General features: G+C 41.3%; 2 protein-coding genes across 5 annotated transcripts in view; one reads left to right on the top strand and one right to left on the bottom strand.

Annotated features, from left to right (window-relative positions):
- The window catches only part of DCAF6 (DDB1 and CUL4 associated factor 6), a 74,651-nt gene extending 58,397 nt beyond the window's left edge, over window positions 1-16,254 (bottom strand). For 3 of the 4 annotated variants that reach the window (XM_057389973.1, XM_057389974.1, XM_057389977.1), the window contains exons 1-2: window positions 16,033-16,254; window positions 675-736 (exon numbers count right to left, since the gene is read on the bottom strand). In XM_057389973.1, the coding sequence (XP_057245956.1) occupies window positions 675-736; window positions 16,033-16,126 (156 nt within the window). In that variant the 5' untranslated portion in view covers window positions 16,127-16,254. The remainder of the gene's footprint in view (window positions 1-674; window positions 737-16,032) is intronic. The other variant, XM_057389975.1, reaches the window with a different exon arrangement.
- Window positions 16,255-16,817: 563 nt separating this feature from the next.
- On the top strand, window positions 16,818-24,344 carry MPC2 (mitochondrial pyruvate carrier 2). The gene is made up of 5 exons (XM_057389972.1): window positions 16,818-16,997; window positions 20,721-20,761; window positions 22,329-22,413; window positions 23,515-23,626; window positions 24,103-24,344. The coding sequence occupies exons 1-5, from the start codon at window positions 16,892-16,894 to the stop codon at window positions 24,140-24,142; spliced, it is 384 nt and encodes a 127-aa protein (XP_057245955.1). The 5' UTR covers window positions 16,818-16,891; the 3' UTR covers window positions 24,143-24,344.
- The last annotated feature ends 2,433 nt before the right edge of the window (window positions 24,345-26,777 follow it).

The raw sequence follows: 26,777 nt of genomic DNA, 5'->3' as shown, positions 1-26,777 counted from the left end.
TTTAATAGAATACTCTCATTTTTCAGGTATCCTGTACAATGAAGACTTTAATAACCAYGAATTTCTGCTCTGTTCCTCAAAGGTAACATGGCAGCTACTTTGCCCAGTACCTAGTTTAGGTAAAACCTTTTATTTAAAAGGATATGTCTTACAATATTTGGACTACTTTCAAAAATTAATATTTAAACAAGCAATATTTCAAGTTGTGTTACCGCCTTTCAGGAAGGCTTATTTTTGTTTTCATTGTCTTTTTAAATAAGCATGTAGCACTTGGTGATTTGCTTTATAGACTTGGAAAATAAATCACACAAATGAAGCTTTAAGTCAACACAGTRCAACAACAAAAAGGGACTTCATTTAAAGGTTTAAGATGAAACCTTTAACTGAAAAGGTAAGAATGTGTTTTACTGGCAGGAGAGRTTAATTCAACAGTAGACATGTTATTAAGAAGAGGAAATGGGATTTTGTTTTGCTTCAAAAGTAAAGTGTCAGATATTCAAGAAGAAACAAATAGCTAAAGAATTCAGATGTAGGTCTCAATAAGCAGAGTACTCCTGCTCAGCTTTAATATACAAATATAGCATATTTACATTTTTAAGGTAAGGAACTATTACCATGGCAACAAAATCACAATTAAAACTTTTTAACAAACAAAAAAGCAACAAGTGACTTACACATCCATCATGCACATTCAAGGTTGCTTCAAGTTTTAATCTTTGGATAAATTCTCTTCTCCCTGTGAAGAAAAATACCAATTACATAATTTTTAAAAACTGAAGTAGTCAAGAGCCCGCTAATGACCATTCACAGGTAAAAATGTAAACAGTCAAGAAGCAGAATATAAATGGAAATCTTGAAACAATTCATTTGGTTCTCATTTTACAAATCCTAAGACAAGCATGACATTTGCTGGTTCTTCCAGCACCTTTAATAGGAGTGCAGAAACAGCAAAATGAACATTTCACAGGTTCACAGGCTGATGCTTCCTCTAAAACTAATAGCAAGAAAACAGAAATTAATCCTGTGGTCATTTGGTTCACTAAGCTGAGAGGGAGCAAGTATAACATAGTTCAAGAAGTACAACCCYGACATTTGGAAAAGTAACATTTAAGACCAGTATAATTCCATTCTGTATCTATGATGCGAAAGGAAGAGATGAAGGGAAAAAATGTAATCTATAAATGCAKATTGAGACAAGGCCCCTGGAATTTTGATGTCCTTATATCCTATATACAAACGGCTTTACCACTGCACTCAAAAACACCACTGTACTAAACACATAAAGAGGGAAAAATTAATTATATTAACAAAAAAGTGACCTTTTCCTGAACTAGATATTTAAGCCATGGCTCCAACTTTCATTTCATGTAGAGTGTCCCATTTTTATAAAGCAGGTTATACTGAACTTGATATTCCCCAGAAAGCACTTTCAAAAAAGAAAAATACTAATAAATCTAGTCTTTTTTATTTCAATCCCAAAAAGCTCTTAAACTCAAGGACCACTACCCCTTTTTTGTTCTGTGTTTGTAAATCTCTCAGAACAAATTCCAGGTAAGACCATCAGACTGTAGACCTCTGCCAGGCTCCACTGTTTTCAAATACRTAATTATGAAATTCACTCAATATTAACCTAAAAAACATAGAATCAGGAAAAGAACACCAACAGAATCCACATCTGAAAATCTTACGTTTCTGAACTTACTCTGGTTCAGCTCAAGGCAGAACCATGTCAGAGCCCAGTGTTGCCTCTGGCAGTGTAGCAAAAATTTGGAGTAGTTTCTCCTCTCTTCACTTTGTTTCTGCTTTATTCTTTKGATTTCTCCTATGTACTCTCCAGCCCTGAAAAAGAGCACCTGACATCCACACCTTATCTCACACAATCACCTGTCTGGAAGCTGACACTGCCACACTCTCTCCTAAAAGGYCAGGATGCCCATCCAGCAGCACCAACTCCCACAGCTACACCCRCCGCCCATCCAGTGTTCACACAGCTTTCCCTCCATCAAAAGGTCTGCGTTTGATACTTCCATTTTGCTGCTATTATTCCAAATTCAAAACTGTTTATAACATAGCTTAAATACCCCATTAGATGAAGATCATATTTTGGCAAAATATTTTTTTCTTTTTCAAGAGGACGTACTGACTAAAAATGGTTAGAAAGTGCTTGCACTTAATGCACACCTAAGATAGCTTTAAAAAGATAAAAGCAATACTTCTCTTATGCCCCATTTTATGAACACTGAAGTTGTGACCTCTCAGGTGTTACAATTTCTGTTAAACAGGAATAGCCATAATTAAAGAAAGATTAAATATGCTGCACTAACAAGAATGTATGTATTCTTCACTCAGAATACACATCTACCTAGTTCACTATTCTTTCTTTACCACTGTTCCTTATCCATTTTTTCCCTTAAAGGATCAGACTTTAACCATAGRTTCTTAATGGTTGGTTTACAGTTGTCAGATTAAGATTTTTTGGTCTTAATAAGAACACTATACAAGTTTCAGTAAATGGAGATGCAGATATAAAGTGTCTCATATACTCACCACTTGGCCGTTTAAAACATTAAAAATAAATTTTGTTATGATGGCACATGTTAGCATATGTGATTTGTTAGCATATGTGATTTGTTACATATGTGTTTAATTATTTGTCCTTAGATCACTTTTTATCTAAATATGTGAGGAAGGAATTAAATACAAGCAAAATTACAATACTTCAATAGTTTCTATATTCCCTAAAGGAAAAAGGAAGCAAGGGAGRAAACAGTTAAAATGTTTTCCCTCCAAATCCTCCCTTTATTTGATTAAGTATTAAACACAGTAAGACAATTGAATGGATTGTTTCTATTTTATCTCATCATTCAAAACTAGAACCTCCAGATCCTAAGTGGTGTTTCTACTCAAAAAAAACTGAACTACTTGAATAAACTCATCTGAAGAAAACACGGCCTCTGCTTTTGCTGTTGATAAAGCTGAGTAAAATCAGTGAATTTGTGTTCCTTGTCCTTCAGCAATGACTCCCACAGGCTCACTTAGTTTGTTAAAAAARCTCAGCAGTAAGCATTAGAGGCTTTTGATATTTGTCAGTTGAATATTTTTGCCACCGATCCATTTTTATGATATTAAAGAAAATTTTAAATCAATACCTCTTGGTTTATTTTGTTTTTGTTCTTAGGTGCATCTCAGCTATTAAYGCTAGACTTCCTAACAGTCAGATTAGAGCTCCATGTCAAAGGACTCTGCTCTCWCAGGTGACAGAATGTTCACAATCCTTAATTCCTATTCATCTAATCCAAAGGCTGCCTCTTCCCTTCACCTTCCAATAAAGGCAGGCCCCTCCTGGATCCCCTTTCAGCTAAAATGATGGAGGAATCCCAAGCTTTTAACAAAACTCCACAAYGTACCTTTTTCTTACAACATCAGCATCAAGACTCCTGTCGTGTTTAGACTTGTCCCCCTCCCATATTGAGTACAGGCTCTCATGGAAAAACTATTTATTTTTCCCTTTAACTGTGTASTACTACTAGAAATATAATAAATCTGTGAGGGTGTTCCAATGTATTGTTTCCTATATTCAACAAGGCCTAGGACACCAATCAAGTGATCAAGCTGTGATCTCACTGGACAGTGTGATCTCACTGTTCCCATGGAACACACATGGGATTTGTTTCAAAACTGCTAAGGTGAAATTATCAACAAGAACACGATAAAGTGGAAAAAAAAAAAAACCAAAAAAACAAACCCTGTTAAATTTCAAATGACTGTGACCTCTCTGTGAAGTGTTTACGTACCTGAAATTTGGAAAGCTGTCAGCTCCACCCATCCATTTTCACTAGACATGATGCACCTAGTGAAGCCTCAAGGTTCAGTGCCACTCTCAGTACAACGACCAAAAATATTTTCAGGTTTTATCCATTCATCCATCCATCCATTTTCACCAAACATTATGCACTACTGAATCCTCAAGGTAGAGTGAAACTCTCCGTGCAGTGATCAATAATTTTTTCGTTTATATTAAGCTGCAGACTAGGGGATCATTYCCAAGGCCCTGTTCTATGTATGAAAGAAGCATCACCTTGAGTTGTTCATAACATGAATTTCAATACAGGAACGCAGATGAAAGAGAAGCTGCAGCTGSTTCCTTGTAACTCTATTTCTTCAAAACATCCACAAGGTCAAACCAAAGGCTGCCTTGCAACTCCCACCTGGAGAATTACCCAGTCTGGGAGTCTGGGCACATTGACAGAGCTCTAATCTCACTTCAGGGAGCAACACCAAAATACAACAGCATCCCTTGTATTCCCCACTCACAGCCGTTATGACACCATTTAGGTCACAATCCTCGGTGYAGGAATTGCTGATCAGGTGCTTTCTACGTGCCTATTTTGGCAGAGAGATGCATACCTTCCTTTTGTAAGCAACTTAGTCAAAGCTGCTTCAGAACAGATGACAGCAGACAAGTTAAATGCTTGGAGAATGCAAAACCTTCATATATTTAAAACTGTGCTCCAGAATTTCCCACTGAAGTACAGATCGTTTCATGATGAAGGTTTAGCTTTAAAGCACACTTGTGCTCCACAGAAATACAACTAAACTTTGATCTAAAGCAGCACCAACATGGTATCAGACGTTAAGAGAAACCCTTATTCAGTAATAGACCCCATTTATCAAATGAACACTCATTTATATCAAGCTGGTTCTTTGCAAGGCCAAGTCCCTCAGCGCTGGCTCGCTGTGACATTTGGAATGCCCTAGTTTAAAGCTGAAATGGAGCCAGCATCTGTTCCCAATGCAGAGCACATGTTATCCTGCACTCTGAGTGCATTTCAAAACTTCTCTTGGTTTTCCAGGGTAGAGTTTAGGGATTTCTGAAGTAACTCCATTTATATATAGCTCATTTTGCTGGATTGACCACATCAATCCACACTGATTGGCCACACTGACCGCATCATGATCCAGTATAACTTCTGATCCACATCTCAACACACTGTTTCCAGCAACCAGAATTCTCCATACACCAGATAGTAAACAGGACTGTACACAATATGCACTAAATTAGCTTTTGTCAAGATAAGTTAAAATTCTTGAAGATCCATTAAAACCTAAAACATCACTTGTTARCTATGCAGGCTGATACTGGCTCCATTTTATAGTCATCAAAACTTTGACACAGGAAACTCAATAAATTTATCAAAGGAAAGAGTGAACCATCAGTACTGCCAGAAACCAAACCCACTAGTGTGACCTACAGTCCTTTGAGAAAYACCTTGTTGTATTTCTTCACTCTTCTGCACTACTGCAAAAATGCCAAAAATTCTAACTCTTCATTCTTTCAGTCCTTAAAAGACTACCTTTCAAGACAATATGATCAACAACTTCACAGTGATTTAAGTTCAAAATAGGTAACTCAAATTATTCTTTATTCTTAATGATATACTACAAAGCTTGAAAGTGTAAACATTGTAAAGAAAACACGAAATATTTTACTGTGTATGAAGAGACTTACTTGCCACTTGAATATGTAAGAGCTTTGCTATTGAACACCCAGCATTAAACAATCTGGTGCTAATCAAGCCTGTACTCAAATCCTAAGACAAGTTTAAGTAATGAGCTTTATGTGTTAAGAAACACAAAACTTTCAGATCTTATAACACCAAGACAGAAACTACAGAAGACAGGACACTATGCCCCCAAATTCAAATCAGGGAGCCTGTAATATATGGTGAGTAAATTAATACAAAGTCTCATCTCAAAAAAAAAAACCAACCCACAAAAGAGATCAGCTGACTTAAAAAAATGAAATTAAAAAAAAAAAGTGTGGCAATGTTACACATTTTAAGATAATAAATATACATTTTGGAAAATCTGTTTAGGTTTGCCTCTACAGAATCTGCATGAATAGATTATTATAGGTAACAGCAAAGATAAGATGTGTTTTCATTATTAGCAATGACTGTAATTAACTTTTAAACATCCTTTGGATACTTTCATATCCACTCCCAAACACAAGCTTCCACTGGGCCCCATAACTGGTAAGGTTACAAGCATTTGAGCTTTAAACCAAAGTGTTTGATATTTGCCATGGTTTATGCCTGAAAGATACTTAACACATAAAACTCAGCTGCATTAATATCAAGCATTTAAGGTGTTCTCAGTGGCAAAAATGTGGAATAAAGTACAAGTACCTTTCTCAGAGAAGGCACTTTATCTATGCTKTAGTGACTGGTGCTGAGTGGATTTTATTCACAAGTACACCACATTCTGACAGATAGCCTTACACTTCCCCTTACACTGCCCATACTCAAGTCATCTGTATTATTCTYGCCGCAGATTGCAAGTTTTGTGATAGGAAGAAAAAAATGCCAGTTTTCAGCWATTTTGATTTCATTCAATCCCCTAAAATAGTATGATGAGCAAATACAAACTACTCATTGAGACAAAAGGCACTTGAATTTTTTATATTATGCCACAAATATTTCTAATTTATACAAAGCAGAGAACAACATTCCAGTGATAAAACTAAGAGAAGCTCTATCTACGTGAACGACAGTGCGTACCACCTTGTTCTTCTCAACAGAAAGCTACCTGAAATAGCTTAAGTGATTAACTCGATGTAGGATTAACTGCATGCAAAAGCTTCCACTGTTTTCTCCACCAGCACTAAAATATGACTCCCAAAGAAATATCTCAAAATTCTAAACCAGACACCAACAMCAAAGCAAYAGTTATTAGATCAWGAAAAATACTTGTGCCCTGCTTTTTTCCCCAAAGAAAAATCAAAGGAGGCTTCCAATAACTGAAGGCAGAAAGAAATAATTATGCAGATTGTTGCACACTGGAGAAAACAGCATTACTGTAYGTTTCAACATGTCTTTGAAATGCTTTCCTTTGACTTTGAAAAGTTTTCATCTGAAACTGTTATGTGGGACAGCAAGTTGAATATTTTCTTATAAAAATGGTATCAACATAATAACCCAGACAACCCTTAATAACACTTGAAGAAATACACATCAGGCACTCTGCTTTATGTTTTCCATAACTGATCTGTATAACACCCAAGATTATTTAGGAGCTCTACTTTCCAGCAAGAAAAGATGATACCTAAGAAGCTGAAACAGAGGTATTGCTGCACCCCAGTGCAGAAGTTAAAWTGCTCATAGCACAACCACATCTCCAAGCACTCAAGCAAAATGAAAATTGGAGAATGCAGTTTTTTTCCTCCTTTTCCAGAAGGAAAGAAAAAGTGAAATCTGCTTTTAAGAGGCGCATATTCCTAGCAGGAATGTCCTCTTTCAGCTGAGGAGTTGTGTCCCCTACTGCTGCCAGTCGTGCCAGAGGCTGCTGCTTCTCCTGCTCAGCCAGCCCGACTAATCCCAGGAATTCCAGACAAAAGTTCTGGGGTAAATCAAAGCCGACTATTTAAAGTTGTTTAAGCTAACTCAATACTCATTTTTAAACAGATTAAGAGGTGATTATACAGAAGCTCACCAGCGTATCTACAGACACGTCTTCTAGCAAAAATACCCCAGAGTCTGCCTTTCCCACAAGCAAAACGGAGCACTTGGGCAGAGTGGWACTGAATTAAGACATTGAACATTCTGCACATCTACCTAATTAAACACACCATTTAATCCTGGTATAGAAATTGTATAGAATTTGTACTCTTTGGGGTTTCTTTGGGGGAGCATGGAAATAGAGACACCGTAACAGATACAGATCATTACCCCATAAGATTACAAATGTAAACACCAGGAAACTGCCCAGGATTAGTTTAAAGATAGATTATATCAAAAGTTGGGCTCAAGTGGAAAACTGAGTCTTGATAGCAGAGGACTTTYAAGTTTACACTATACTGACACAGGTTAAATTATCACTGGGTATTTAAAAACAAATGGGGGGAAAYCCCTTTACTTTTAAAAATTACATTGCTTGTTACATTAAACTATATGTATTCATGCTACATAACAAAAAAAAGAAAAAAAACCCTGTTTAACTCCAAAGAGAGAGTGAGAGACATAACAGTGTTTCTAAAATAAAAACAAATTAAAAAGGAACCAGGTTTTTTCATCGTTTCCTAGAAAGGTAAATAACAGGGACACACTACAATAACTCTAACAACAAAGCCATGCAACCTAAATGAAGAGGTGGGTTTGGTTTAATAGTTTAATTTTTAAAGTTTTTTATATTGGTGAAGTTTCAGTAATTCAAAAAGGGTTGAAGAAACACTGATAATTCAGAACACAGGAAGTTCTCAGGGAAGAGAAGGGACAGATTCTCATCTTCCTCATGATTTCTGCTAAGTTGAGAGCAGTCAGCATTAATGACACATTCAATTTTCCCAGAGGAAAGTCTGCAAATTCTTGAAGAACAAAATGAGGAAAATAAGGGGATATTAAAATTCACTGATGTGACTCAGATTCTATCTCATGATATTCACATTCAATATTTAATGATTCAACACACACTAAAGCATTTGGGACACATCTGAATCAGCAACTCACTAAGCCCCAAAGACATGAAAATGCCGAAACTTGCACTTAAACTGAAAAATCCAGCTTTGTTTGAAGGCTGGCATAGTTTGCATCTGAACTGATCCTTTTCCTTATTGCTAGGACARGACTGGTCTCAAGTGTCAACAGGTTCTTGATACACGATCAGTTGTATCCCACTAGACTATTTTGGGGACACTCAAGGATAGAAGATCAGGAATCACATGCAAAGTCACAAGAACTCACAGAGTTGCAGTGCAACATCTTGGAAGCGACTGAACACAGGTTTAATGGTCTGCCCTAATGCAGTTAATGGAAGCAATCCAACTGGAAGAAAGCTACAGGGGAAAATAAAATTAAATAAATAAATAAAGGAAAGAGATCTAAAGGAWCTCTCACATCACTGCCTCATCCTGAAATACAAATCCAGTACATGCTGTACACGACTTGTTTTTGCAGCAAGAGACAGCTTTCATGTATCCAAAGCTCATTATTAGAAGATCAAGGTACAACTTAACTACGAAGCTGTCTGCAGCACTCAGTATCAAGGCACAGGCAGTTATTTACAAAGCAAACACATTCCCTGTACAAAGATAGTCTTTAAAAGCACACAATGTGAATTCAATGAAATATTGCAATCAAAAATGAAAATATATTAGAAGTGCACACAAATGTCTGCARTTTCCAGCTGTCTGCAGGAGAACACTGAGGCTCCAAAGGATACAAAGCAAAATACATTTGCATCCTAAGACTGAGTATAATTCAAATATTATCATACACGCAAAGCCTTGGGACTACAACCCACTTACATGCACTCATACTTCCTGACAGCCATTRACACATGATTAATGTTCTGTTAATCACAGATATTACACGTAAGATTAATCCCTTAAAATAAAAAAATACATCTCCATAGCTCAGTCCATTTCAAGAAATGCTGATAAAACTGCAGATAACTTAAAGGCCTCTTGAATTTCTGAAGGACAGAAAATCAACAATCTGAAATTTATAAGTAAGTTATACCTATTCTTCATCATTTCTTGCTGGCCAAATATAATGCCAGAAATCCACCTTCTGCTTTAAGTCTTATGTCAAAATACAACAGCAGCAAAAAAGTTGGTGGTTCAAAAAATTAACACATCAAAATTCAGTAAGTAGGTTCACTGATAACTTCTGATATAGGCAGTAGTATTTAAAAAAAGGAAAAAAAAAACCCAAAAAACAGATTTCTGCAAAGTAATCCCACTGAAGAACATAATAATGTGCTCCACAAGAGTCTGCAGTTTTCCACCAACTGGTGTTAGTACATAAAAAACCAGAAGCTGTACTACAATCAATCCCCAGCACCCCAAAAACAAGCATTGGAAATTATTCTCTTATTTTAGGACARTGTAACAGAAGGCACCAAGTAATCCCAGACTCTGCATGTTTGTTTATTTTTAAAAGAAAATACACAAAAATGATCATCAACATGTTCTCAGTGAGTGGAAGCAAAATGGGACATCATTGAGGAGAAAGAAGCAGTAACACAAAGCATAACAAACCACAAAACACAGCAGGGCAAAATGGCTAGTGAYATTAACTACAAGCAAAACTTTCTAAGGTAACAGCAAAACAAGCTATCACATTTWCCTAGATTAATGCTACATGACTGTACCACTTGCAGGTCCAAGTGGCTCCTGTCCTCTACTCCCATAGCWCAGTCTACGAGTGAAATAATCCCAAAGATAACAGAAGGCTGATTAGACTGAAATTAAAACTAAGTATTCAGCTCTCAGGCCACAGAAATACTCATCTAACCTTAATCCTGCCTCCCAGCTCACATCTCTTTCTGGTTTTCTGCTATGTACCAAATTATAATCAGCCACCATTTTTTTATTTGTTTTGTCCGGATCATTCTGTTACACTGTGCTTTTATTATCCTTTACCGACATTAAAGCCTTTAAAATGGGTGTCTTTATTATCTGAGCTGATTTGCTTTGAAGTAGAAAAAAATAATCATTAATCTTGTATGTTAGGATCACCCCAACATCTTTTCCTACAAGCTGTTTTAGAAATATATATAGTGCCTTTGTGTTCCTTGGTACCAATTTAAATGAGATAGTATCAGGGAATTCATTTCASACAGAGTCTCTATATTAAACTCCTCCAAATTCAATTTGTTATCAACAGGTCTCGATACCACATTGTTCTTCCAATTGCTTGTAATGTTTTTAAGGACTGTAGTCACTAAGTCTTGCTTTTATTAACAAAAGGAAAGAACTCCAAACATATCCAGTTTAAGGAAATACCTGGTCACTGTCCTCTCTCATATATTTTTTTTTTCCAATTAGAAATTTACATCCCTTTTCTGCAATGCTCTTATACAYCTTAAACTTTTCTACACAACCAGTGAAAATCCAGTGACTACACCAAATTTCCTGCCTTCCTTCCTCATGCTTCCTGCCTCCTTCCAACATTAGATTGAGCATATAAAAAACACTTCACAGATTTATTTTCCTGCAACTCATGTATTACACTACGAACTTCAATTCAGCCTCTACCTGTTTCTATTTTTAAGAAAACATCTCTAATGAAGAAAATCTGGGGAGTTCACTTCTATCTTTCTAAAATCTTCAGTTAGTCCATTTTCACAAAATATTTGCTGTATATATGGAATATATCATTAAAGAACTGTGTTCTCATAATCAGACAGGTACATTTATAATGGTTCTTTTTCAAGCAGCAGTTAATCGGCTAGACTTGAAGAAAAAAATAAAAGAAAACACCTCTACCAATTCTGGAGTTTAGCTGTGACAGATGAGTATTTTTAACTCATTCTGGAAAAGAAAATTAATTCCAGAGGTTTAGGAACATGAAATGTAAGAATGAACCTGAAAAAAAAACCTAAGCATCAAAAGTATTATGCAAAGAATGTAAGAAGAAAGGCTGATTAAATATTCTGACCATCTCTAAGTCTGCAAGAGCATCAGCTACAAAGCTGATCATGTTAAAGCTGTCTGACCCTTCTAACTCCACATTATTTTCAAAGACCAAGATACCACATGTTAAAATACATCTGGAGCAAAAACTGGGTAAAATAATGCCTCTCTTTTTTTGGTTGTTCTCCCCAGCAYTCCAGTTTCCATTCTGCTGGGTTTGGTTTGTTTGTCCAAGAAAAGCAAAAGAGTGAATGAAAGTTTACAGTATTTTAAGGAATTCAGTTCACTCTCGCACTCTCAGGAATGTATTTTAGGAAGCAGCAAATGTTCAACAGCAGCACACAATTCTAACAGCAACATCTAATTCCATCTACATTCAGCGGGCCACTAGTAGTTCTACAAACAGATACGCAGTCAATRTCAAAACTAATGAGTTATAGTAGCTATTCTTGTCTGTTTTTCAACCCCACTCATGGTGCAGGGCAATCAACTCACTTCARAGCCATAATTTGTTCTGGGGTTACTGTGGTTCATTTTTATAGAGGGGAACTGTTGAAACCTTACTAAGGAGTTTAGCAAGTTCTCCCTACCTACATAAGTATTCACAGACCTCTYTTTAGTATGAAGCTTTACAAAATTTGATCACAATGAAACTAACTACTGGTTTCCTTACAACGAGTTCTTTCTTCAAACTTCTCTGAAATTTTAAAAACCAGAAAGAMAGAAACTTAGTAAGATATRAAACAATCTTTMAAGARGAGGGAGTTRAAGCTCACTGGRAAGCATCACAATGCTATCTCTAAGRTAGAAACTAAGCTTAAAAGGAAAAGAAGGAAAGAAGATTTCAAAAAATAGTATCTGAAGGAGGATATCACAGATTGKGAAGAACTGATTATTTTGATATTTACTTCCATTGTATCAAGCACCAYAGCTTCCGACAACCACTCTGACGAAAATACAGCATTACTTCCTCTCCGTTTAGACTGAGAGACTTTCTCTGTATAACCTGCTATGTCRGACAGCAAATATAAACCAAMCAAACAAAAACCCCAAAACAAACAAAAATAAAAAGGAGAAGTCTTCATTTTTCTTCCCACCTAAACAGAGCTATTCTCAGTGTCAGGACCGTTCACAGAAAAGCAAGTAAACCCATGCTGCCATTTCTCCAGTCAAATCATTATATTCATATTTAATCCACACAGAGGCCATCATTGCGCTGGCACAGAACACTTTACCTGCAATCAGAACAGGTTTGTTCACTAGTGCCTGAAACATTGGCACAATGATACAAAATTGCGAGATTGAGAGATTGTTGTGAAAGCATCCAGAGTAATTACATTTGCCAGCTTCAAAGCAGAATTAAGCTTGRATACTACAGTTTGCACCAACATTTTTCACGGTAGAAGCACTGTGATGTGCTACCGAAAGCAGTCTGAAACTCAATTTCCATCTGTGATCCAGCARCAGGACTCCTCCCACCAGCACCAGGCTAAGAGGATGCCTAAACTGAATCAAAGAAATTCAGAGTTACTGACAGCCTCACCCAGGCCTGGCTTCCTCTGGAGACTTCAAATAGAAGCACTGTCTGAAATTGAGACTAATTAGCCTACAACTGCTGAAGGAAACGTCGTTAACAGATACATTGTTGAGACCCACATCTTCCCTCTCTCACCACAGCAGGAGCTCTTACCAAAGGATAACATCTGAAGGACACATCCCAGGGACGCACTTACTGCCCCATCTCCATGAGCYATTTCTCCAGAATTCTGTCCAGAACTGACTGGGCTTCAGAGCAATTGTTTAGGGATCTTGCAAAATCAAAATCAGACAGARTTTTGCAAGGCCATAAATTGCAGGGGTGAGCTATCTGCATGTAAAGGTACATTACACAGATCCTTCCTGGAGCAGCTGTTTTCAGAAGCAGAGAGAGGCTATTTATAGAGTGCCACTTGATTGCCAGTTCGAATGAAACTACAACACTGAGTAAATAGGAAACAGCAATTAGTTCTCAGATGTCTTCCTTCAAAACATGGTCGCCGTCGATATTCCTGATATTTTACACTGTGGCGTAACACAACCATCCCAATGAAGGGTTCACTGTGCAAGGACCATTCACATATCTTCCTCCCTACACACTGTGAACTGCATTGCCAGTCAGGGACTTGCTATAATGCTCTTATCCTTTSATTTGGTGGCTGAAAAAGAGCAGCAGGCAATGAAGAAATATATAAATTACCTAATTTTGTGCTGATATCTGTAATTGTTTAAACAAAATTTACAAAAAAATTTGCACAAATAAGCAAAAAATACCCCTGGACAATGCCTCGAGAATCCCAATACCCTTTGTAAGTTAAAATGAAAACCCTGACCTGCATTTGTTCTGTCTGCCAGACGGTTAAAACACTACTTAAAAAATTATAATTAGGAAGAAGCACTACTTCCCATGCAGATGAGATCAGCAGTGACCAACAACAACCTGATCACTGCTGTCTTGACCAGTGGGGCCGAAGAACAAAGCTTCTACATAGAGCTGCTGAAGTCTAAAAGAGAAAAGACCGATACCCACACCGACCTGTACACAAAAAGGCACTACTCTGCTGCCTGGGAAATCTGTGCACCAGCAACCACACATGACTAGCAGTCAAATCAGTGAGTTTATTAAGGCCATAAACGCCATTTTGGGTAAAAGTGCGGTGGCTCCACAAGACAAACACATCCTGTTCCAGCCCTTTCGTGAAAAGCAGGAGTCAGTAAGGACTGAGCATCTCTTACCACCACCAATGCAGATCTCAACATCAATTCCTTGGGAAGGCTCTCCCAGGTCCTATTTTTTTAGGGCTATAAAGCAACCGTTTAAGTTAAAGGAAAAACAGTAAATATGAGACCTTAACCAAGACACCAGAGGAGTTTTGTTTTTAATTAAAGTTATGTGCATTTCATTGGAGCAGCATCCGGAAAAGTAGTGTTGGAAGATGATTTCTACCGATGAAGTCTTAGCACTTCAACTATCAGAGACACAATCATGTAAAAGCAGAAGAAGGAAAAAAAGGGCTTTTTAAATAAGCAGTGCTTTTTCAGAATCTGCAAACTACTGTCCTAACTTTAACATTAAGCTTCTTTGCTCCAACTGGAGCAAACTAAAAAACAAAATCCAGTCAGAAAGATGGATCACTGAAAGTTAGAACAATCCTCAGCTGAAGCTTGGGCAAGCATAACTTGAGACAGAACTAAAGCCAAAGGCAACTAGATCATTAGTTCTCAAACTTTTTTTAAATTTTAGGACTCAAAATTTCTTTCCAAGGGACATACGTGCATTTAGGTGCTGCACACACTCCCCTCTCTCTAATAGGTGGAAAACTACCAGCAATAACCTCAATTTCTTCGATTAACCTTTTGTGGATTGCTGAGTCCTSAGGGACTACAGGCAGAAAACTACTGAGTTGGGCTCGGTAATGTGATATCCCACCTTAAATTCCAGCAGGAAAAAAACAAACGACAAGGCATTACCACCGAGCACAGCCGGGAAAGCCTGGGAGGCACAGAACGACACACACTTTACAGTGCTGTAAATCAAGCTCCATCTCGAGTACTCGAGGTTTCCACTCCAAGGCAGGAATTATTTTGGCACTCGAGCACAAAAGAACGCGTTCCCGACCCAACGAGCCATCTTCCCTGGAGAGCCACCGCATCCCCTCCCAAATCCACAGTGCCACTACGATGGATGGCCACACCTCCAAAAACACCAGAATAAACACTGATTTTAAAATATTTTTTGGTAACGCTTTTTGCGGAACCTGCGCCATGACAAAGAATATCAGTAGTTCCTTCACGCCACAGAAACCTCTCTGCGGCCTCGCAAACTAAAAGTGGCGCTGGCTTTAAGTTGGAAAGTGAAAATACCTGGCTTGGGTGTGGAGGCGAGGGCAGCACGGGGCAGGGGCGCCTGCGGGGAYCCCGCGGTGGCCGCGGAGCACTTGGGGACACAAAGAGCGGCCGCATCGGCCGCACCGAGCGCGTTCCAGCGGCTCAGCTGCTCCCAAAGCCCCGGGAGCACCTCGAGGGAGCCCGGACAGCGGCCGCGCCATGATCCCGGAGGCGTTTACGTGCTTTGTTCCCAGCCCCCGGCAGCTCAGCGCTGGTWAACCCGGACCCTGCCCGGCCCCGGGCACGGAACGCCGACACCGGAGCTATTTTGAGCCGCCGCCCAACTTCACTGTTGGATCTCGGCGTGCAACAGTTCCTTCGGGAAACAAGGGGGGCGGGCGAGCGGAGCCGCGCACCGAGGGACCGGGGGGTCCTGGCGGGCCCCGGACCATCCCCGGGAGARCGGAAGAATGGGGCGGGAACGGGAGGGGCCCCGGAGCACCCCGAGAGCGCGGAGAAACGGGGTGGGGGTACGCCGGAGCATTCCCGAGGGCGCGGAGGGACGGGAGGTGGACTTGGGGAAGGTGTCACCGCCCCACGCGGGGCTCAGGAAACTTCGGAGCTGCGGGACAGCGCGGCCGAGCGGAACAGCAGCGGCGCCTGGAAGGGGCTCCCGACCCCCTCCTCACTTCGTAGGGCGCCAAGGACGGCCGGACCTCGCTCGCACCACCACCCCCCCATACCCTCGCCCTTACCGAGGTAGTGCCTCCGCAGCAATCCAGGCTCCTCCAGCCCCAGGGTCCGCTTCCGCACGTCCCAGAGCAGGTGTGGGCACCGCCCGCGGGACATGGCCCCGCGCAGGCGGGACGGGCGCGCGCGGAGCGGAGGGATGCGCCGGGACCGGCCGGGCGCGCGCGATCACCATGGGAACCGCCGAGCGGGCCCCGAGCGCGCGCCCCGCGCCCGCCTCGCGCCGAGGCACCGACCGCGAGCCCGAGGCGCGGCGGGTCCGGGCCACGCCCACCGCGCGCGGGGCCACGCCCACCCCGCCGAGGGAGCCACGCCCACCGTGAAGGAGGAGGCGCGTAGCCACGAGACTAACAGATGTCTCGCGCGAGCCGGTGACGTCGCCCCGCCCCGGCTGAGGGCAGGGCGCGTCGTGGGCACGGRGGATGACGTCATCGCGCTGGGCTCCGCGGGGTACAAACCCGCCCCCTCTAATGAAGCCTTATGAAGCCGCAAGGTGGCCATCTTGGGTTCGGGCGCATTACTCGCAGTGCAGGGTTCCCCACTGCGGCCATCTTGAGGGGTAGAGGGAAGCGGCGGCGGCGGCCATCACTGAGCCGGGCGCCCGTGCCCTTCCCGAGGGCGGCTGGCGCGCCACCTCTCCTCAGGGGGTGGGGCCAGCGCGCGCAGCCAATAGGGCCGAGCGCACCGCTCCTCCCCGCCGCGCCCCCTGCAGTGTTGACCAGTCAGCGTGCGGGCCGGCCGGTGGGCGGGGTCTGGGCGGAGGAAGGACGGGCGGACGCAACGCGGCCCCCGCAACGCGGCCCCCGCTCGGTCCCCGTTCGCCCCTCAGTCTCCTCTCGGCCCCCGCTCGCCCCGTCCCTCGCCATGGCGGCCGGCGTCGCGGGGCTCCGCGCCTCCTACCACCGCATGCTCGACCGCATCGAGCTTATGCTGCCGCCGCGATTCCGGCCCTTCTACAACCACCCAGCGGGTAACGGGCTGGGGTCACCTTGGCACCCGTTTGGGCCTGCGGGGAGGGCGGGGAGGGGATGTGTCCCCAGCCGGTGGGGCGCGGGATCAGGGCCGCAGTAACACGGTTACGGTGGTTCTGACAGGGGAAAGCGGCCGTGGAGGGGAGTCTTGATCCTTGACGGGGAATTTGTATTTGTGAAGGGAGAATAAGATACAGGCGCGGCACGGGTGGTTCCAGCGGGGATGGATGCGCCGGTGTCACTGTCACGGTACCGCGGGGTAGATCCAGGGGTCGGGTGGGCGGCTAGAGCCCGGCCCAGGGGATCTTATGGGTCTAAAGGGGCCTGGAGGCCTCGCAGACAATTCTTTMAAGAGAATCATGCAATGATTTGGGTTGGAAGGGATATTAAAGACGTTCAGTTCTAACTCTGCCATGGACAGAGAGACTCCTTCCACCAGATTACTCCCAGTCCCATGCAGCCTGGCCTTGGACACTTTTGAGGATGCAGGGGGAAAGCGTTGACAGGGTTTCTCATCATTGAATGTTCCCCGGTGAACTCAAGCAGCCTTTGCCTTTATTTCCTTTCTGGTGAATCCCACACTTAATACCAAAAGCAACTGGTGCCCTTGGGGGATTCGCTGGAGGGCTCCTGTGGGTAAAGAATGTCCCTGGAATGAGCTCCCCTTACCTGACCTACAGTTTACCTTTCCGTGAGCAAACATGGAGGGTTGTGTTATTAGGGAGAAACCTCTTGTAAAATGATCCCCTTCAGTGCCATTTACGTGGTGTTTGTCATGTAAACAAATTGCGTCGGTTGTTAAAACGAGGGCCCGATAAAATCCTGGCATTCCATAGGCTGCTGTCCCCACTGTTTTGTGTCAGTGTCACAGGCATCCTTGACTCTTCACCTACCTGGAATATGCACTGTGAAAAAGGACTTTAGTTTTCAATCAGTTGCCCTATCCTCTTTAAATGGCCCTTTCTTKGAAGGAAAATGGTTGCTCTGAGGAAATCACAGAGTGAAAACTGAAGTTCTCAAAACGTTTGCTTTGTGCTGAATTCACTGGACCAATATATTTAACATTAATGTATTGGTTTTATATCCAAAGAGACAGTATGTCMAAGACACATTCCACCTGTGTGAAATGTGGCAGCTTCCAGATGTTTTTATTGGATACAAGGCCCAGCACTTACTGGGAACATCTCTGTTCCTTCTTCACCAGAGCTGTAGTGGTTAATTGGATAAGGTTTTGGAGGTTCTCTTGCAGTGCTTTTCACTTCACAGAACTGCCCRTGGGCCACTTTTGTTCATCACTATGATGCTGTAATTAATAAATACATTTTCAGGGATTCTGCATCTGTTATACATACATATATATACATCTGTCTATGTACATATATATACATCTGTGTATATATCTGTCACAATCTGTACTGATGGTGTATGAGAAAAGCCACAGCATAAGCACATACAGAAACAACCCCTGCAACTTCTGTTTTAGCCTTGAATGTCTTGAAGGTGTGTCTCTGAGAAAGTTACGCAATAGATGTCACTCTGACTGCAAAAAAAAAGTAGGTTAAAAATAAAGGCTCTTTTTTATCTCTGGTGACATCTAAATCTCTAGTCTAATTCAGGAATATAAGTGTCATTGTCATGAAATTATAAATCACTTGTGAGACATGAAGAACRTGCTTTCTTTTCTGGCACAAAGAAAGGTTCCAGTGAAATAATTGATGCCTGTTGAAAACTGTTTCTTTGGCTGGCATTGCTGGAGGACAGGGGAGAGCCTGGCACACCAGCTGCCTAGGTTGCCATGGGAAAACATGGGCTGAGTTTGTCCTCCCTCCCCTGTGGCCTCTTTGGTTCACTTTGCCTGACTAAACACAAGTTTTCAGCACAAAGACTCCTTCTATTTAATAGAAGTCTTAAATTTCTACAAATTGATCACACACATGATACCCAGATTGGCCTCTGGTATCCCTTTGCTTTTATGTGCTGCTGTCAGATTCATCCTTGAAAATTTCTGTATGTAAGGAGCTGGGAAGAGCTCACCCTGGCTGGGTGCTTGCTGGAGTGCCTGCAGGAGAGGCGCTTGACAGTCTTACCTAATTACAAACTTGGCTTGGTACCTTCCCTGTCTCCAACTGTTCCTTAGTTTTGCAATCAGCAGTTTGAAATGTTGAGTTTTCTATCATTAATAAAAATGAGTGTAAGTCCTCTCAAAAACTCCACTAGTTGTTCARCGAATGTCAGCTTCATAATGTATACTCACCCCACATCCTCTAGTACTCCAGATCTGAATTTGTTTTAGAATAAAATAAATGTTAGTAATTAAAGATACTTCCATGGGGCCTCTGTAAGTCTGATTTGTAACGAGCTGTATTTGCAGCCTGACACTGACATGTAGCAGCTGAAGTTTGTATCTTTAAAGGATAAATATTAAGTTGCATTTATTCAATAATATTAGACAAATTAACGTGCTTGCAGTTATTAAATGCAATTTGAAACTTGATCACAAACGGGGTGGGTTAAGAGGACTTTATGCAAGGCTGCCAAGCCAGTTTTTGTTTCCCAAGTCATGGTTTTAAACTTGAGGGTGATTAAAACTGGAAGTACAAGTAGTTACTGCAAGGTCTTTTAAAGGCTGAATTGTTAGTGAAAAAGTAGTTCTCATAAAAAGCAACCAACCRAAGTCCTGGTGGTTACTTCTGTGTAATATATTACAGTGAAAACTTGGCTTCATTCTGCATGTTACCACAATGATGAGTAGTGATCTAAACATTAATGTTTTTTGATGACATTGGAAAATGTCCTGACTGTCTCCCCAGGGGGGTTGGTACTTTGGATTGTGATCTCTCATTTAAAACTTGGAGCAGAAGTCCCAGATTAATGATTCCTGGCACGACTGTAGGTGTGGTTTTACAGGGCTTTGTTTTAACCAAACAGTTGCTATTTTAGCACCACTGAAAGTTATGTGTATTTGTAAGCAAGTTTTTTTTTTCCCCTGTGTCCATTCCATTGATATTTCTTCCTTCCTTCTGGAGATTTCATCCTCTACCCCCATAATCCTCCTTTGCCTGCTGGTGGATTTGGGGGTGTAGGTTTGATTGGGTGGGGAGCATTGTTTCTGCTAGAAACACTAGTTTCTAGTTTCTAGTGTCTAAGCTGTTGAGAGCTTAGAGGTGAACAAAAACACTGCCCTTGTGACATTTACTACTGCTTTGTTGGGGTTTGTGCTCTCACCTGAACCATCTCATGCCTCTGATTTGGGGAAAGAAGGGGGGACTGGCTCATTACAGTATGAGTAAAAAACATTTTGGAATTTTAGATTACAATATTCAGTTTGCGAAGATAATTATTCTATTAGTCCAATTGAAGAGTAACTTTTAATAATTCTTTGGAAACCTTCTTCCCTATTCCTAGGCCTACTCTTAAGTCTTTTCATTATAAATGCACTTTACCTGCTCTGGTGTCCTCAGTTGCTTAAACATGGACATACAAAATCCTACTCATCTGTTGCAGAAATGTGTGATTACACAATTGAAGGGTGATGCACTGGGTTGGTGAATTATGAGTAYTAGGTGCTAGAGCTTGTAGAGCAGTAAAAACTGCTAATACACACAATTCATTATTTAAAGAAAACAAGCTCCAGAAACAAAACAACACGAACTTACTGTGGGTATTAAACCAGCCATATCTTAACTGAATAATTTAACTTCTTTTCTCCCCTCCTCCCTCAGGTCCCAAAACAGTGTTTTTCTGGGCACCTATTATGAAATGGGTAAGTACAAGATGCCAGCTGGTGCCTGGGTGTCAAGCCCAGGGCAATCTGCAGCAACACATGGAGCAAGTAAGGGWTTCCCAGCAGACACCTGGGACTGCAGACACATTAATACTGAGGCTCTAATTTTTAGCATATGGGGAGGAACAAAATTAGCCTTAGTAACRTATAGCGCAACATACAGGGGATACAGGGTGGAGAAAATACTTTGTGGAAAAATTGTACTTTTCACTGAAAGTTTCACAAAGGCTTTCGCTTGTGAAACATCAACTGTTACTCAAGGTAGGCATGAGCTGGCATAATGCAAGCCTGTTAAAGCTTTTATTTCTTCTGAGATGAGGAATTTGAGAAGTATCTTAAAGAAGCCAATTCCAAAGCCGCACAGCTTGAAGGCAGGCTAAAGCACATCAGAGTGCAAGGTAGTCTTGATATGAAAGACAAAGGCAGCTGCCATCAAGGCCATCAGTGGTGCTCTGCCTCCTGTGAGGTTCTGCTTCCCAACACCCCTGGGCTGTGTTTGTGCCCAAATGATGCAAATGCCTTTTCCTCATTCACTCTACTCCTCTGAGGTCTTGCATTGGTAAAGATAAYACAAGTGATCTCTAAACCCATCACTGACCTCCCTGTTTGATAACAAGCTGCTCTTGCCATTGCCAGCTGGTTTGTAACTTYGCCATTGTGAACCCAAACTTTGTATAGGCCACCGGCAACATACTATACTCTAATCTATAGCTTGGTTTCTTTGTCAGTTGTCTGGAGCTGCAGGAACCGTAGCTGACCCTCCCCCTTCCTCAGAGTTTGTCCCTGGAAACACCCTTCTGAGCCCAAGCACACAGGCAGCAATTCTGTGCCAAGTCCTGGGTGGCAGTCAGGGAATTAAAAGCATTACAACTGTCTTACATATGGGTTTTGTTTTTGTTTTGTTTGGGGCTTTTTTTGTGAACTCATGTAACAGGAACATGAAATTATATTTCCAGTAGAGGGCATAACACAACAAACAAATCAAGCAGTGTCTCTGCTACTAATGTCAAGTAGATCAGCCAAGCTGTTCCTCAATTCACCTGGAAGTTTTCTATTTTTACTTAAATTACATTAAAAAAGAAGCACCTTTACTCCCTTAGATGAAGCTGAATGAAGACTGTATGGGGTCATTTTTACCAGCACTACCTTAGCTGACCTGTGGGAAGAAGGCCCTTATTAGAGAAGCCTCTGCTTGTTGCATGAAAACCAGGGTTGGGTTTTTTTTTTTTTTTTTTCAGCTGCTTTCTTGAGCAGATCTGCTTAAATTAACCTTGTTCTTGAATTAATACAAAACTGCCAGTGGCTGGGATTTTACTGCCACACAGTTGTAGCTGCCATAACTGTGTTCTTTTTCTTACCACAAGGGACTGGAAATGGATGGTATCTCCAGGAGTGTAATTGCTCATATAATGCATCCCATCTCCTGAATAAAGTAGGATAAGCAGCTTAGGTGCTAGAGCTTGTAGAGCAGTAGAAACTGCTTCCCTTTGGAAAGGTGCTGGATCTGTTACAGGAGGTCCCAGACTCACTGATTTTCTTTTCACAGGGTTTGGTGGGTGCTGGACTGGCTGACATGGCCAGACCAGCAGAAAAGCTCAGCACAGCACAGTCTGCAGTACTWATGGCCACAGGTAAAGCCACACTTACTCCATGTTTTTTACATAGCACCCTCTGAATCTTCCATCATTACTAATCCACTTCTGCAGAAAGCCTTAACTGTAACATGCTAGCTCTCATTGTTGCTGTTGGATGATAATTCTAGGACAGACCTCTACTTGGTATTAAATCAATAAGAGTTCTGTAATCATGTAACAGTTTTCTACACGTCTTAATTTGGCATTGTTCAGAGCAAGTTGCTGCAAGTTGGGACTTAAGTGTCATCCCTTAAATTACTGTGATACCACTCAGTGCAGTAAGTGACTTCTTTTGCTTCAGATCAACTAATTTTGAAGTCCAGGATATAGTGACTTTTTAAGAACAGACTTTAAGGGATTTAAGAATGGTAGGGAATTAGACTAATATGTGTGGAAAGAATTTCCAAGCATTACAAGAGGTAAGCACTGGCATGTGGACCTCTGCACTGCTGCCAAGAATTTTCACACTGGCAGAAACAGTATTCTGTAATCCTAGAATCATTTAGCTTGGAAAAGACTTTGAAGATCATAGACTCCAACCATTAACTAAGCACTTCCAAGTCCAGCACTAAAACATGTCTCTAAGTGGCACGTCTACACATCCTGTAAACACCTCCAGGGATGATGCTCCACCAGTGCTTTCCCTGTCTGAAAGGATTCTCCAGACTTTAGTTTGATATCTGACACAGTGCTATGCATTTTGCGTACGTTTTGCATAAGTCTTTCTTGATTGATGGATTCTGTAATTTCCAATCTAGTGCAGCAAGCTGGAAATACAGCAAAATACTACTACCCTGCAACTCTGCTGSAGAGTGAAGGTCTAGGCTGCTGCAGAGTACAGAGGATCTTTGTTTGATATTCAGAATATGATTGACCTTACAGTAGCTATTTTAGAAAAACACAGTATATCCCTGTAGACATCCCACTGGCACTTGTTGCACTTTTCCCTGAGAAAGAGGTAGTTAGAAGAACTAATATGAAGTTGTAAATTTTGTTTACTTGAACTGGTCCATAAATCTGCCTCCAAACTTAGGGAAATGTCTGAGTATTTCACTTCAAAGGCTTAAAGATCTTTAAACTTTCCATTCTATTCAACAGGCCTTATTTGGTCACGGTACTCTCTAGTTATTATTCCTAAAAACTGGAGTCTGTTCGCTGTGAACTTCTTTGTTGGCTGTGCTGGTGGCTCCCAGCTCTACCGAATATGGAGGTATGTATTACAAAGGATACAACTACAACTAAGCATTAACCAGAAATTTATAAATGCTGCCAGCCTCTCTGTGCAACAGGCAAGAGGAACTGAGCCATTCATTAAACATTACAGAACATTTTTGCTACTTAGTTGGTTTTACAGTTAAGTTCGAGTGAAGCTTTATATATTTTCAGTCCAGCTAAAGCAGCATTGAATTGTGACAGTTCCAGATGGATCAAAGTATTCTTAAGCAGAGATTTTTTTTTTCTTTCTTGAAGGAAACTTTGGGAGTTTTCTGGTTTTAGTACTGGCCAGGAATGTGGCAAACTTAGCTACTTTGGAACGTCCTACATGAATTAAGCTATCCTACCCTGAGTTTCCACCCTCAAATCCATTGTAATTTTAAACCGCCTCTGCTGAACAGATTGCTGGGAAAAAGTTACTGTATCTGGTATTCTATTCTATTCTTAGCCTGTGCTTTGTTTTTCCTATAGGTATAAACGGGAACTAAAAGCAAAAGAGCAGCCACAGTGAAAACAGACTTAACCCAACAGGTCAAATCTATCAACGCACAAACCCATCCCCATGGGACCTAGCTTAACTAACTTTAATGTTTTCTTTTTTCCTCTGAAAAAATGGAACAGGTAATTTAAATATTTAGAGAACAAATGTTTTCTAAGTGCAAATAACAAAGTATCTCCACACATTTAAATAAAGGGCGACCTTTTAAAATGAAGCTAAATTGTGTTTCTTGTATTGTTTCTTTAAAGAAACTGACTGGATTTTGCCTAAAAAGAGTTGCTGAGCCTCACCTTACCTGACTCCACTGAACAGTGCTGGGAGTGACACAGTACTGGTGACAGCCAGTCTCAGACTGAAGTGATCTTTTCTGTCACAGTCAGGAAACCACCTGGGTGGGGGTTTGCCACGTTTCAGTAATCAACAGTAGTATTTGCATTTCATTTCCTGATGCTCTTCCTTCCCTGGAAGCATAAGGATATTCATCATCCGCTGTGTGTATCATCATTTGTTTCCCAGCCACCACTGTCCTGAACAAAAGGACAGCAAACAAATGTGCCACTGGTGTTTTAGCTTCTGCCATCCTTCACAATTCGAGGCATAAGATGTGGGCATTGGAGCACCAGACTCAGGAATTCATATGTAGGGGAGAAGATAACTGAGACAAAGCAAATTCTGATGAGTCTATCAGCTCCCCTTTTTCAAAGGCTATCCCACCATGAAGCTAGTTGCATGTTCTGCCAAGTTCCACCTGCATTTCTTGGTTCTTCTGGCTGAAGCAGTAAGGCAGGGTCTCAAATGGTGAGTTCTCCAGCTGTGTTGGTCATTGAGCAGACACAGACTGCAAGTGACTGAAGAATACTGCCAGGGAGAGAGGTGGTGTATGTCAGTCCCCCTCCCTTCCCAGTCCCCAACCAGGTAAGACTCATCCAGCAAGCCAGTAATGGGAAAAAAAAAGTGTATTAAAATATTCACAAGATTACAATAGAAAACATTAAAGTCCATTCAAGAAAAAATATCCAAGATAACTGTTTCCAGATGAGTCTGTAAAAGCAAAAGCACTAACAGTTGGTACACTGGCTCTTCTTTGTGATCAGGCCATGCAATGCATATCTAGCTCCCTCACATGGATTATACACCTGTCTTACAGGTGTTTGTTGTCTTGCACACCTCCAGGACAGAGGTTTATAAAAGRAAAGTACCCAGTCTATGTTTTCAATTACATTTACCACATAAGAACGGTTGGCATTGCAGGGAGACAGAAAACATTGCACAGCACACTGATTTCCAAAGGCATTGAACTTAGATTTTAGAGTGCAAAAATACCTGTAAATAAAAGGGCTTATTAGCTTTAGGGCAGTGAAGAGAATGGAAAGAGAAGCCTAAAGAAGAGTATAATGGCTGAGCATAGTTAATATGATTTTGTAGTCTCCCATATAAAAATGTTACACTGCAGARGTGTGGCCACAGCCCAGAAGTCTTACCCACCTTCTCTTTTTTGGTGGTTTAATGGAGAAAATATTTCCATCACCTATGATACAATAAGAGCATTTTGTATTTGAGATCCTTGGTAGTTACACTAATAATGTAGAATTCCAAGATTCCATTAGAGAGTGAAGGTGTCCTGGTTACAACTCAAACAGTCCATACCTGACCTCAGTGAATCCACTCTTAAGGCCATGCAGCTTTCAAGTTGCATATACACCTTTACTGCAGTTGTAAGACAGATGGTTACCTAGACAATTAGGTGTTTAAAAAGTTTAAAAACTCGATTACAGCTCTTCTGGTCACCAACTGMAATACCACTAGAGCTTTGAGAGAAAACAAAACCCTACAGATCTCTGGCTATAAACAACACATCAGGCAGTGAGTTACAGGGACATAGCTGCCCCCCTGTAATGGCTCTTAATGCTRTTTTGTGAACACGGTGAGCATCTTCCTCACAGAACAACTGCTGAAGTCGAAAGGGGCCATGGAAACCTGATGGAATGAGTATAGCTACCAATTTACTTTGGTACCTAATTTGTAATCCTTTTGAAATTCATTAATGGTAATCAAAAACAAGGAAGATTTCAGATTGATCCCAGTTTTGTTTGCATGATGAATGAAAGAATTTATGGCAAGTCTTTTCCATCACACAGGCCTTCCCGGGTCCACTATCCAGRAGCAATGACCCACCAAACTATTTTAGTCACTGGCTACTGCCTCAAGAAAGGTGCCTACTCCTCCACTGGGCTGCTGCAAGCCTGGCATGCAGCATTTGTCTTGAAAAGGGATGGTCCTAAAAAGAGCTGGCAACGGTGCAACAACAGGACATGGACAACACCCTTTGTGTTCATCAAAGTTCAAGCTGTTCTTACCCACCTGCAAGGAGCAGCATCAGAGAATCAGAAACAGCAGCAGAGMAAACAGAGTTAAACTTCTGCTCACCACAACATAAAGATATGATGACYTTGTCTGACTTTAATCTCTGCTTGCTCTACCCATCAAGGAAGTAGAAGTCCTCTGTCGCCTGAGACTTGACTTTACTCCTGAGTAAGCTAACTCAGCATCAGTGCCTTCCATCAGARCATGTTATCCTATCATTAAACAATCTAAGATAACCTGAGGAACAGAAAGTTTACAAGCATTGTCTCACAATGCCTGAAGT

This window comes from Malurus melanocephalus, unplaced genomic scaffold (assembly GCF_030028575.1).
Source record: "Malurus melanocephalus ecotype Western Australia unplaced genomic scaffold, MMel_1.1 scaffold_21, whole genome shotgun sequence".
In the NCBI taxonomy this organism is placed as follows: Eukaryota; Metazoa; Chordata; class Aves; order Passeriformes; family Maluridae; genus Malurus; species Malurus melanocephalus.
This window is presented reverse-complemented; position numbering and strand designations above follow the sequence as displayed.